Raw genomic sequence first — 13,704 nt, forward strand, 5'->3', positions numbered from 1 at the left:
CACAAGATCTGATGGTTTTACAAATGGTAGTTTTTCCTACACTCATCCACATGGTCTTGCGCTCTCTGTCTCTGCGCCCCCCGCCCCCTTCCTCACCTGCCTGCTGCCATGTAAGACGTGCCTGCTTCCCCTTCTGCTATGTTTGTAAGTTTCCTGAGGCGTCCTCAACATTCAGAACTGTGAGTCATTTGAATGAAACTCTTTCCTTTATAAATTACCCAGTCTTGGGAGGTTCTTTATAGCAGTGTGAAAACGGACTAATACACTTACCTATGCTGTCTTCTTATCTCTGCACATTCTACTGCCATCCCAAATATAACAGCACTTGCTGGTATAACTTTCCCATACTTTTCACAATTACAGCTTTCACCTTTGGTCTAAAAAAAAAAAAAACAATAAAAATTATGTTATCACAAGCATTAAAAATTTGTGTGCATAATAAGCTATGAAAATATAAAAAACCTAAAAAGACAATAAGTAAGGATAAAGTAAGTAAAAGATTTTTTTTCTTCCTTAAAAAATATTTTTGGGTTGGGCACGGTGGCTCACACCTGTAATCCCAGCACTTTGGGAGGTCAAGGCAGGTGGATCACGAGGTCAGGAGATTGAGACCATCCTGACTAACACGGTGAAACCCCATCTCTACTAAAAATACAAAAAATTAGCTGGGCATGGTGGCACGCACCTGTAGTCCCAGCTACTTGGGAGGCTGAGGCAGGAGAATCATTTGAACCTGGGAGGCAGAGGCTGCAGTGAGCTGAGATCACACCATTGCACTCCAGCCTGGGCAACACAGAGCAAGACTTCGTCTCAAAAAATTGTTTTTAAAAAGTATTTTTGGCCGGGCCTGGCAGCTCACACCTGCAATTCCAGCACTTTGGAAGGCCAAGGAGAGAGGACCACTTGAGGCCAGGAGTTTGAGACCAGCCTAGGCAACATAGCAAGACCCTGTCTCTACAGAAAAAAAATTTTTTTTTTTTGTTAGCGAAGTGTGGTGACATTGGGAGGCTGAGATGGGAGGGCCACTTGAGCCCAGGAGTTCCAGGCTGCAGTAAGCTAAAAAACGTGCCACTGAGCTCCTACCTGGGCAAGAGAGTGAGACCCCATCTCAAAAAAACAGAATAAGTATTTTCATTGCTATATATGTATGTGTGTATATATATATTTTTTCTCACAATACAAATGCAAAGGACACAAGAAAAGAGGGAGGATGGGAGGGGTAAAGACTGTAAGTCTGCATAGAAAAAAAGACTTGGGTATGACTTTGATCAATAAATCAATATCATTACCTACTTAAAAAATAAATTGCTTGGCCAGGAGCAGTGGCTCACACCTGCAATCCCAGCACTTTGGGAGACCAAGGCAGGTGCATCACTTGAGACCAGGAGTTCAGGACCAGCCAGGCCAACATGGTGAAACCCAGTCACTGCCTCAAAAAAAAAAAAAAAAACTGCTCTTTTCAACCTTTAGCAATTTTAAATCCAAATCATTTTCTGTTAATATTGAATTTTTATTACATATTAAAATCTTTTCATTGATAACACATATCATAAGAACCAAATCAATGATTTGTGGGCTACAATAGAGGATTTCAATGCAAAATATAATTTGGCAATTATAAGAGTTAGTCCTGTCCAATCCATAGCCTGGGTTCAACAGGCACCTGAAAACAGTACCAAACCAGCTATTACTATACTCCCTTCTGATAATTTGCCAAAACTCCAGGCAGTGAGGTCTGTAAGGCTTAAAGTATCTCTGTTTTTCAACCCTACTCAAGAATTCCATAGTCAGTCCCTCCATAAAGTAATCTCAATTCCTAAGAATTCTTCCCTGGAGTATTTTTGCCTGTATATCTCATTCAGGCACATAATTATACATTGAATCATGTTGTTAGTAAATGTTTTTGTTTTGTTTTGTTTGAGACGGAGTTTTGCTCTTGTTGCCCAGGGCGGAGTGCCATGGGCACAATCTCGACTCAATGCAACCTCCACCTCCCAGGTTCAAGCGATTCTCCTGCCTCAGCCTCCCAAGTAGCTGGGATTACAGGCATGTGCCACCACACCCGGCTAATTTTGTATTTTGTATTTTTAGTAGAGATGGGGTTTCTCCATGTTGGTAAGGCTCGTCTCGAACTCCCGACCTCAGGTGATCCACCCACCTTGGCCTCCCAAAGTGCTAGGATTACAGGCGTGAGCCACCAGGCCCGGCCAGTAAATGTTTTTTGCATAGATTTCTTTCCAACCACACTGTACGTACACCTTAGCAAAGGAAAATATATTTCATATTGCTTTGTAAATATACTAAAGATTCAATAAATCTCTGATGAAATAATGAATTCTTAATCAGTTTTAAGTATTTTCATACTGCTTACCTTTGGCTGTAAAAGTAAATGCTCCCATGCATGAATCAAACTCTCCACAATTCCTTCTCCAAATAAACCTGCATCGACAGTTTCTGTTACAACTAGGGACACTCTATAGAATGATTTTTTAAAGATATATGTAAGTAAAATATCATGCTATTATATAAAGATGTCAAAGCTGAGAGGAGAAAGGAAGAGTATATTATAGAAACAGTTCATATGTAAAATGTCCTAATACTTTTAAGATCTACTACTGAATCTTGAGGAACTTTACTCGAATGCTACTTAAGCTTCTTTGTTCTCCACTGGCTCCTTCTTCTTGGTTTGAAAGATGGGGGGCGAGGGGAGGTGGGGAATGACAACCTTCACTTGGCCTTATTCCCTCTCCAGGTTATTTTTTCATTGCCTATATCTTTAAGAGTGGTTCATACCCTTTACCTTTACCAGTCTCTCCTTTAATGCCAAGTAAGAAGACTTCCATCTCCAATAGTCTATGAAAATATTATCTACCATCAATAACTCCCTACTTACCAAAATGAATCCTCTTTCTCAGTTATCATTTTTTTGATCTCCAAATAACACTGATGCAGGAGAGAGCCCTCCCTCTCAAAATCTATCTCTACCTTTTATGACACTGCATCACCCATGTTTGCCTCCTACATGTTGACTGTGCCTCTTATCACTTCTTTTGCTTAACCCACTGCCTGAGTCTTAGAAAAAGCCTAGTCCACAGAACTCTGCTCTTCTGTCCATGCTTTCTTTGTAGAAAATTTTACTCAAAGACATATGAAAATATTTTCTCCCTTCTCTGAACTCCTTCAGCATTTATTGCCAGTATCACACATTTATGTAGCCAGAAGATAAGAAAAGTTTCATGAATATTCTTTATCTTTCTATCTAGATTGTAAGTGCCTCGAGGGTAAGAATGACTTTGGCATCCTCCACAGTGCCTAGACCCAACATCTTATATACAGAAAATATTCAGTATTTATGATTGCATACACTTAGAATGTGAAAGGTGTTTCAAATCATCTAGTCCAATACCTTGAGGTCTAGACATTTGCTTAAGGTCAAAATAAATTAATAATAGTCTAATCTGGAATCCATAGCTCCTGGTTCAAAACCAACAGATCTTTCTACAACATTATCTGTGAGAAAAATGATTAAATTAAGGTAACTTTGATTCATGCTGACTCATATCCCTCTCAAAATCATGTTGAAGCCCTTAACCCCGAAACTGACTGTATTGAAGAAGGAAAGGCTGTGTAAAGACACAACAAGAAAGCAGCATCTGCAATCCAGGAAGAGAATCCTCACAAGAAACCAAACTAGCCAGCACCTTGAACACGATCTTCCGTCTCCAGAACTGTGAGAAAATAAATGTCTATTATTAAAGCTACCCAGTCTGTGGTACTTTGTTATGGCAGCCCAAGTGGAACAAGACAATTGAGGAAAGTGTTTTTTCCTATAAAATGGATATGACATTTGCCTTAATCTAACAGGATTTTTTTCATGAGAATAAATGTAGAGACCATTGAAAACTGTAGGTACTATGTTAACATAAATACTATTATATATACATGGAAGACGACTTTTTAAAGTCATAGTTCATATAAGGCACAAAAAAATCTTCTTTCAATACAAACTGAATTGAAGTAAGATTGGAAGATAAACCCAGAAGAGATAGGCAAAGTAAGTGCTACATAAAGAAAACTTTGTCTCTAAAGTGACTAGTGTGGAACCAGATCATTTTCAAATTCCTTCTAGCTCTAAAATTCCATTGCCCTTGTGATATGGATCACAGTGAGAAAACATACTAAAAAGCCAAGACTTATATTACTTATATTCAAATCATTTAAAGGACCCATGCTAAAATATACTGACAGCTGACATTTCCAAAGCTTTCATTTTAAACAAATATATTAACACAAAATGTGATAAGTCCATTGAATCTGAACTGCTTATGTTTTCTTTTTTAAAAAGCACAACTTTTAAGTAGTTATTGACCACATAGGATTATCCATTTTTACAAATGAGAACACTGAAATTAACAAAGGTAAAGTAACTTGCTAAGATCAAGTTTATTTGATCCCTTGCCACAAATTTTTCTCAAGATCTTTAAATATTTTTAATAAAGAATATAATTTTATTTAAATACGTCTTATAGTAAACTATCCTATCCTATATCCGTATCTTTACAAAATAAGGGTTTTGTAGCATTTTGTTTGGACTAAAAGCTAGAAATATATCTTAGTTTTTTAAAAATAGAGAAGTATAAACACTAAAATTAGTTTACATGATAATACCTTTCGGGAATATGTTTTGGAATCTCTATGTCAAGTGACTTCATATGTAAGAGTTTGATCCCTGCTTCCATCTTGTTTGCTGCTACGACATCACAGGCAAGTTCATACATGGTCTTGGATAATTCACAAGCATACACGGAATGTGCTCCAGCTTTTTTAGCAAACATGCTACAAGGGAAAAAAGTGCTCCATCAAGAAAAGACAATCTACTGTATTTTCTCAAATTTTAAGGAAATGATGATGCCAAAATGTGGGGTTTTTCCTTTTATTCTTTAACACAATCATTACTCATTCTGCATTAAAAAATAAACTAATATTCTTGTCTAGAAACAAATCATACAATAAAACATGGGATCTACTCTATAAAGACACAACTGGTATTATATCTTTAATGAATACTAACGGGCTTTAACTTAGGCAACTAGATTCCACCAGAATGTTAACATAAAAAAAGACTCTTAAATTCATTATTCAAAATGTCAATAATCCCAAATTTTTCTTAGCAGTTATGTCCAGTTCTTGATAAAAGTTATAGTAAAAAACATAATAGTTACATAAATAATCCTAATAAGATTATAATACTTTTAAATTCCAATGTTAAATTTTCTATATCTGCCAAAATCTTTAATTGACATTAGAATACATGTATATATCATTAAAATGCAATTACTACCAACCTTAGTATTCCAGTTCCTGCTCCAATGTCCAAAACACTTCTGGACCCCAAACAAACTGCCTTCTGGATTGCTGCATTATAAATCGTATTCCTCTTGGTGTCATTAAGCATGATAAAGTGCCAGCGTTCCACCAACCAGTTTGCAACACGATAAAAATTCTCCTTTGCATCACTGAAATCAGGGTTTAGCTTCACTGCTTTATGAAAATACCCAGCTGCTTCATCCCTAAAGCCCATTCTAGAGTAAAAAATGACAAAGGCAAAATATATTCAACTATGTGCTATCATACTGCAGTACCTTTGTTTATGCCATTCACCTGGCCTGGGAATCCCATGCCAGCACCCCAAATCCTGCCAATCCAAGTGCTACCTCTTTTGGGAAGTTGTCTGTGAGGACTGCAAAGTCTCAGTATTTCTTTATTTTCTGAACCACTACATTTACATATTCCAGGAGACAAAAAAAGTACCTGACTACGAATTACTATTATACTAATGTATAGCAGAAGATGTCACAGTCATCCTCCATTTAGCCAACTCCATTCCCTCTATACAACACACTAATGCCTATGGCTTAGTAGGCTCCTCTCTGGGGGGGCCTGCATGCCTTTTCTCTCAGCAACTGACTTGAACAGTCATCAAGAGTCAGTTGTATTTGCTGCCAGATCAGTTTATGTCAGTTGTACTTGTTACTATAATTACATATTTTAATTAAATATTATACTAAGTAAATAAATATGACCGCATAAATGGAACCATTGTGCCTAAGGACACTAAGCTAAACAAATGCTCTGAAAGAAAATCAAAGGCAAGTCACTCAAAATTAAGTACTATTTAATTATAGGTGAGCAAATAAAAAATAAAACACAGGAGAAAAAAAAAAAACCTATCCAACCCTCTAGAACAGTGCTTCTCAAACTATCTGTAATGAAAAACCTCTCCTCCCTTTTTTTCTTAATTTTTTATTTTCATTTTTATTTTTTTTTTATTTTTTTTTTTTATTTTTTTTTATTTTTATTTTATTTTTTTTTTGAGGCGGAGTCTCGCTCTGTCGCCCGGACTGGAGTGCAGTGGCCGGATCTCAGCTCACTGCAAGCTCTGCCTCCCGGGTTTACGCCATTCTCCTGCCTCAGCCTCCCGAGTAGCTGGGACTACAGGCGCCCGCCACCTCGCCCGGCTAGTTTTTGTAGTTTTTTTAGTAGAGACGGGGTTTCACCGTGTTAGCCAGGATGGTCTCGATCTCCTGACCTCGTGATCCGCCCGTCTCGGCCTCCCAAAGTGCTGGGATTACAGGCTTGAGCCACCGTGCCCGGCCAATTTTTTATTTTTAAGACTAGTCAAGTGCAATACTAAGAAGGAGGGAATCCTCCCTTTCTTAAACATCTAATTGTTTGCAGATTGATATGGCTGTATTGCACACGATTCATATGGAACTCACACATCAGATTTCAGCAGCACCCAAACTGATCCATATACTCTCTTCTGCATTAGTTTCCTGACCATATGCTTGGATTTACAGCAATGTTAAATTGCTATACCCATTTCCAAACACTTACTCTCAATTTCTATACTTACCTGTCATTAACCACTAATCTGTGGGTGAGCACCAATGTGTGGACCACACATTGAACAGAACTGAGCTAGTAGAGCCCTTTTCATTCATAGTTCTTCATAAGTACCTTTAAGCATTCTGTCAAGTTTAGAGAAACTTTTTTTTTTCCTTTTTTTGAGACAGAGTTTCGCTCTTGTTGCCCAGGCTGGAGTACAGTGGCGCAATCTTAGCTCACTGCAACCTCTGCCTCCTGGGTTCAAGCAATTCTCTTGCCTCAGCCTCCTGAGTAGCTGGGATTACAGGAATGCACCACCAGGCCCAGTTAATTTTGTATTTTTAGTAGAGATGGGGTGTCTCCATGTTGGTCAGGCTGGTCACAAACTCCCAACCTCAGGTCATTCGCCCGCCTCGGGCTCCCAAAGTGCTGAGATTACAGGCATGAGCCACTGCACCTGGCTAGAGAAACTTAATCATACTATTCATTCTAGGTATGGTTTAAGCAAAAAAGACATTCTAGAAGTCCAAACAGGGAACCGCACTCTAACAAAAAGCAATGGTCCTATGTCAAATAAGAGGCACTCATGGTTTAGGTGAAAGTTTAAATGTTTTCAGTTAACATATATTATTTTAAGTTATCTTGAAGGTAGAACTATCTTGATCTTATTTGCAACTACCACAGTACATAGTACAGTACCATGTACATTGTATGTAATCATTATTTGTTGTGAGACTAACTCAGCAACGGGTATTAAACACACCCCTAATAATTTCCTGGGTTTGTACTTCCCTTAGGTTTGATATTTAATACATCACCAGTTTCCTTAAACTGAAATTCTAATCTAAAAAATATACAATCTACTCCATTAAAGCATGTCTCATTGAAAGACCCAACACGTGTATCCATAATATCAGAGAAGTATAAGAATGCCAGGAGGGGGCACCCAAGATGGCCGAATAGGAACAGCTCCAGCCTCCAGCCTTCAGCATGAGCAACACAGAAGACGGGTGATTTCTGCATTTTCAACTGAGCTTTGAAGAGAGCAGTGGTTCTCCCAGCATGGAGGTTGAGATCTGAGAACGGACAGACTGCCTATTCCAGTGGGTCCCTGACCCCTGAGTAGCCTAACTGGGAGACATCCCCCATTAGGTGCAGATCAACACCTCACACCTCACATGGCTGGGTACCGCTCTGAGACAAAGCTTCCAGAGCAAGAATCAGACAGCAACACTTGCTGTTCAGCAATATTCTATCTTCTGCAGCCTCCGCTGCTGATACCCAGGCAAACAGGGTCTGGAGTGGACCTCAGCAATCTCCAACAGACCTGCAGCTGAGGGTCCTGACTGTTAGAAGGAAAACTAACAAACAGAAAGGACACCCACACCAAAACCCCATCAGTACGTCACCATCATCAAAGACCAAAGGCAGATAAAACCACAAAGATGGGGAAAAAGCAGGGCAGAGAAGCTGGAAATTCAAAAAATTAGAGCGCATCTCCCCCTCCAAAGGAACGCAGCTCATCGCCAGCAACAGAACAAAGCTGGACAGAAAATGACTTTGACGAGTTGAGAGAAGAAGGCTTCCGTTGATCAAACTTCTCAGAGCTATAGGAGGAACGACGTACCCAGCGCAAAGAAACTAAAAACCTTGAAAAAAGAATGGATGAATGGATAACTAGAATAATCAATGCAGAGAAGACCATAAAAGGACTGACAGAGATGAAAACCATAACACGAGAACTATGTGACAAATGCACAAGCTTCAGTAACCGACTCGATCAACTGGAAGAAAGATTATCAGTGATTGAAGATCAAATGAACGAAATGAAGTGAGAAAAGAAGTGTAGAGAATAAAAGAGTAAAAAGAAATGAACAAAACCTCCAAGAAATATGGGATTATGTGAAAAGACCAAATCTATGTCTGATTGGTGTGCCTGAAAGTGACGGGGAAAATGGAACCAAGTTGGAAAACACTCTGCAAGATATCATCCAGGAAAACTTCCCCAACCTAGTAAGGTAGGCCAACATTCAAATTCAGGAAATACAGAGAACGCCACAAAGACACTCCTCGAGAAGAGCAACTCCAAGACACATAATTGTCAGATTCATCAAAGTTGAAATGAAGGAAAAAATGTTAAGGGCAGCCGGAGAGAAAGGTCGGGTTACCCACAAAGAGAAGCCCATCAGACTAACAGCAGATCTCTTGGCAGAAACTCTACAAGCCAGAAGAGAGTGGGGGCCAATATTCAACATTCTTAAAGAAAAGAATTTTCAAACCAGAATTTCATATCCAGCCAAACTAAGTTTCATTAGTGAAGGAGAAATAAAATCCTTTACAGACAAGTAAATGCTTAGAGATTCTGTCACCACGAGGCCTGCCCTACAAGAGATCCTGAAGGAAGCACTAAACATGGAAAGGAACAACCAGTACCAGCCATTGCAAAAACATGCCAAAATGTAAAGACCATCGAGACTAGGAAGAAACTGCATCAACTAACAAGCAAAATAACCAGCTAATATCATAATGACAGGATCAACTTCACACATAACAATATTAACCTTAAATGTAAATGGACTGAATGGTGCAATTAAAAGACACAGACTGGCAAATTGGATAAAGAGTCAAGCCCCATCAGTTTGCTGTATTCAGGAGACCCATCTCACATGCAGACACACACACAAGCTCAAAATAAAGGGATGGAGGAAGATCTACCAAGCAAACGGAAAACAAAAAAAAGGAAGGGTTGCAATCCTAGTCTCTAATAAAACAGACTTTAAACCATCAAAGATCAAAAGAGACAAAGAAGGCCATTACATAATGGTAAAGGGATCAATTCATCAGGAAGAGCTAACTATCCTAAATATATATGCATCCAATACAGGAGCACCCAGATTCATAAAGCAAGTCCTTAGAGACTTACAAAGAGACTTAGACTCCCACACAATAATAATGGGAGACTTTAACACCCCACTGTCAACATTAGACAGATCGAGACAAAGTTAACAAGGATATGCAGGAATTGAACTCAACTCTGCACCAAGCGGCCCTAACAGACATCTACAGAACTCTCCACCCCAAATCAACAGAATATACATTCTTCTCAGCACCACATCGCACTTATTCCAAAATTGACCACATAGTTGGAAGTAAAGCACTCCTCAGCAAATGTAAAAGAATGGAAATTTAACAAACTGTTTCTCGGACCACAGTGCACTCAAACTAGAACTCAGGACTAAGAAACTCAATCCAAACCGCTCAACTACATGGAAACTGAACAACCTGCTCCTGAATGACTACTGGGTACATAACGAAATGAAGGCAGAAATAAAGATGTTCTCTGAAACCAATGAGAACAAAGACACAACATACGAGAATCTCTGGGACACATTTAAAGCAGTGTGTAGAGGGAAATTTACAGCGCTAAATGCCCACAAGAGAAAGCAGGAAAGATCTAAAATTGACACCCTAACATCACAATTAAAAGAACTAGAGAAGCAAGAGCAAACACATTCAAAAGCTAGCAGAAGGCAAGAAATAACTACGATCAGAGCAGAACTGAAGGAGATAGAGACACAAAAAACCCTCCAAAACATCAATGAATCTAGGAGCTGGTTTTTCGAAAAGATCAACAAAATTGACAGACCGCTAGCAAGACTAATAAAGAAGAAAAGAGAAATCAAATAGATGCAATAAAAAATGATAAAGGGGATATCACCGACCCCACAGAAAGACAAACTACCATCAGAGAATACTATAAACACCTCTATGCAAATTAACTAGAAAACCTAGAAGAAATGGATAATTTCCTGGACACTTACACTCTCCCAAGACTAAACCAGGAAGAAGTTGAATCCCTGAATAGACCAATAGTAGGCTCTGAAACTGAGGCAATAATTAATAGCCTACCAACCAAAACAAGTCCAGGACCAGATGGATTCACAGCTGAATTCTACCAGAGGTACAAGGAGGAGCTGGTACCATTCCTTCTGAAACTATTCCAATCAACAGAAAAAGAGGGAATCCTCCCTAACTCATTTTACAAGGCCAACATCATCCTGATACCAAAGCCTGGCAGAGACACAACAAAAAAAGAGAATTTTAGACCAATATCCCTGATGAACATCAATGAAAAAATCCTCAATAAAATATTGGCAAACTGAAGCCAGCTGCAGCACATCAAAAAGCTTATCCACCATGATCAAGTGGGCTTCATCCCTGGGATGCAAGGCTGGTTCAACATATGCAAATCAATAAACACAATCCAGCATATAAACAGAACCAAAGACAAAAACCACATGATTATCTCAATAGATGCAGAAAAGGCCTTTGACAAAATTCAACAGCCCTTCATGCTAAAAACTCTCAATAAATTCAGTATTGATGGAACGTATCTCAAAATATAAGAGCTATTTATGACAAACCTACAACCAATATCATACTGAATGGGCAAAAACTGGAAGCATTCCCTTTGAAAACTGGCACAAGACAGGGATGCCCTCTCTCACCACTGCTATTCAACATAGTGTTGGAAGTTCTGGCTAGGGCAATCAGGCAAGATAAAGAAATAAAGGGCATTCAGTTAAGAAAAGAAGAAGCAAAATTGTCCCTGTTTGCAGATGACATGATTGTATATTTAGAAAACCCCATTGTCTCAGCCCAAAATCTCCTTAAGCTGATAAGCAACTTCAGCAAACTCTCAGGATACAAAATCAATGTGCAAAAATCACAAGCATTCTTATACACCAGTAACAGACAAGCAGAGAGCCAAATCATGAATGAACTCCCATTCACAATAGCTTCAAAGACAATAAAATACCTCGGAATCCAACTTACAAGGGATGTAAAGGACCTCTTCAAGGAGAACTACAAACCACTGCTCAGTGAAATAAAAGAGAACACAAACAAATGGAAGAATATACCATACTCATGGATAGGAAGAATCAATATTGTGAAAATGGCCATACTGCCCAAGGTAATTTATAGATTCAATGCCATCCCCATTAAGCTACCAATGACTTTCTTCACAGAATTGGAAAAAAACTGCTTTAAAGTTCATATGGAACCAAAAAAGACCCCACATTGCCAGGACAATCCTAAGCCAAAAGAACAAAGCTGGAGGCATCACGCTACCTGACTTCTAACTATACTACAAGGCTACAGTAACCAAAACAGCATGGTATTGGTACCAAAACAGAGATATAGACCAATGGAACAGAACAAGAGTCCTCAGAAATAATACCACACATCTACAGCCATCTGATCTTTGATAAACCTGACAAAAACAAGAAATGGGGAAAGGATTCCCTATTTAATAAATGGTGCTGGGAAAACTGGCTAGCCATAAGTAGAAAGCTGAAACTGGATCCTTTCCTTACTCCTTATACAAAAATTAATTCAAGATGGATTAGAGACTTAAATGTTAGACCTAAAACCATAAAAACCCTAGAAGAAAACCTAGGTAATACCATTCAGGACACAGGCATGGGCAAGGACTTCACATCTAAAACACCAAAAGCAACTGCAACAAAAGCCAAAACTGACAAATGGGATCTATTTAAACTAAAGAGCTTCTGCACAGCAAAAGAAACTACCATCAGAGTGAAAAGGCAACCTACAGAATGGGAGAACATTTTTGCAATCTACTCATCTGACAAAGGGCTAATATCCAGAACCTATAAGGGACTCAAACAAATTTACAAGAAAAAAACAACCCCATCAAAAAGTGGACAAAGGATATGAACAGACACTTCTCAAAAGAAGACTTTCATACAGCCAACAGACACATGAAAAAATGCTCAGCATCACTAGCCATCAGAGAAATGCAAATCAAAACCACAATGAGATACCATCTCACACCGGTTAGAATGGCAATCATTAAAAAATCAGGAAACAACAGGTGCTGGAGAGGCTGTCGAGAAACAGGAACACTTTTACATTGTTGGTGGGACTGTAAACTAGTTCAACCATTGTGGAAAACAGTGTGGCGATTCGTCAAGGATCTAGAACAAGAAATACCATTTGACCCAGCCATCCCATTACTGGGTATATACCCAAAGGATTATAAATCATGCTGCTATAAAGACACATGCACACGTATGTTTATTGCGGCACTATTCATAATAGCAAGGACTTGGAATCAACCTAAATGTCCATCAGTGACAGATTGGATTAAGAAAATGTGGCACATATACACCATGAAATACTATGCAGCCATTAAAAAGGACGAGTTCGTGGCCTTTGTAGGGACATAGATGCAGGTGGAAACCATCATTCTCAGCAAACTATCACAGGAACAGAAAACCAAACACCGCATGTTCTCACTCATAGGTGGGAATTGAACAATGAGATCACTTGGACACAGGAAGGGGAACAGGAAGGGGGAAGGGGAAGGGGGGAGGGATAGCATTAGGAGATATACCTAATGTAAATGACGAGTTAATGGGTGCAGCACACCAACATGGCACATGTATACATATGTAACAAACCTGCAAGTTGTGCACATGTACCCTAGAACTTAAAGTATAATAATAATAATAATAAAATGCCAGAATGCCCTTTTTCTTTTAACTAGGAAAAACTTTATCTTCTTGATTAGCAATTTAAATACATTTTGTTTAAATCTGACGCTACTAGACTAACAAAAGGTTGTGAAGTTGAGATACTCCAGACAAACTTTATTACACAAATAAGTGTCAGGAGAAGCAGCTATCGTTTACTTTGGAAATATTTTTCTCCTGGAACAGATTCTTTCGGTGGGGAGTAAATGATATGCTATTTTTGACGAGAAAAGGAGTATAAAACAAAAATACCAAG

At 38.7% G+C, this 13,704-nt stretch overlaps 1 protein-coding gene across 3 annotated transcripts in view; it reads right to left on the reverse strand.

The window, feature by feature from the left end:
- Positions 1-13,704, reverse strand: part of PRMT9 (protein arginine methyltransferase 9) — a 47,385-nt gene that overhangs the window by 25,237 nt on the left and 8,444 nt on the right. For 2 of the 3 annotated variants that reach the window (XR_004053532.1, XM_030917505.1), the window contains 4 exons: positions 5,346-5,582; positions 4,669-4,836; positions 2,372-2,474; positions 271-377 (listed from right to left, as the gene is read on the reverse strand). Coding sequence is in view for 2 of the 3 variants with exons in the window: in XM_030917505.1 (XP_030773365.1) it covers positions 271-377; positions 2,372-2,474; positions 4,669-4,836; positions 5,346-5,582 (615 nt within the window). In the remaining variant the exon portion in view is untranslated. Of the gene's footprint in view, positions 1-270; positions 378-2,371; positions 2,475-4,668; positions 4,837-5,345; positions 5,583-13,704 lie in introns of those variants that run through there. The other variant, XM_030917508.1, reaches the window with a different exon arrangement.

Source organism: Rhinopithecus roxellana, chromosome 2 (assembly GCF_007565055.1).
Source record: "Rhinopithecus roxellana isolate Shanxi Qingling chromosome 2, ASM756505v1, whole genome shotgun sequence".
Classification (NCBI taxonomy): Eukaryota; Metazoa; Chordata; class Mammalia; order Primates; family Cercopithecidae; genus Rhinopithecus; species Rhinopithecus roxellana.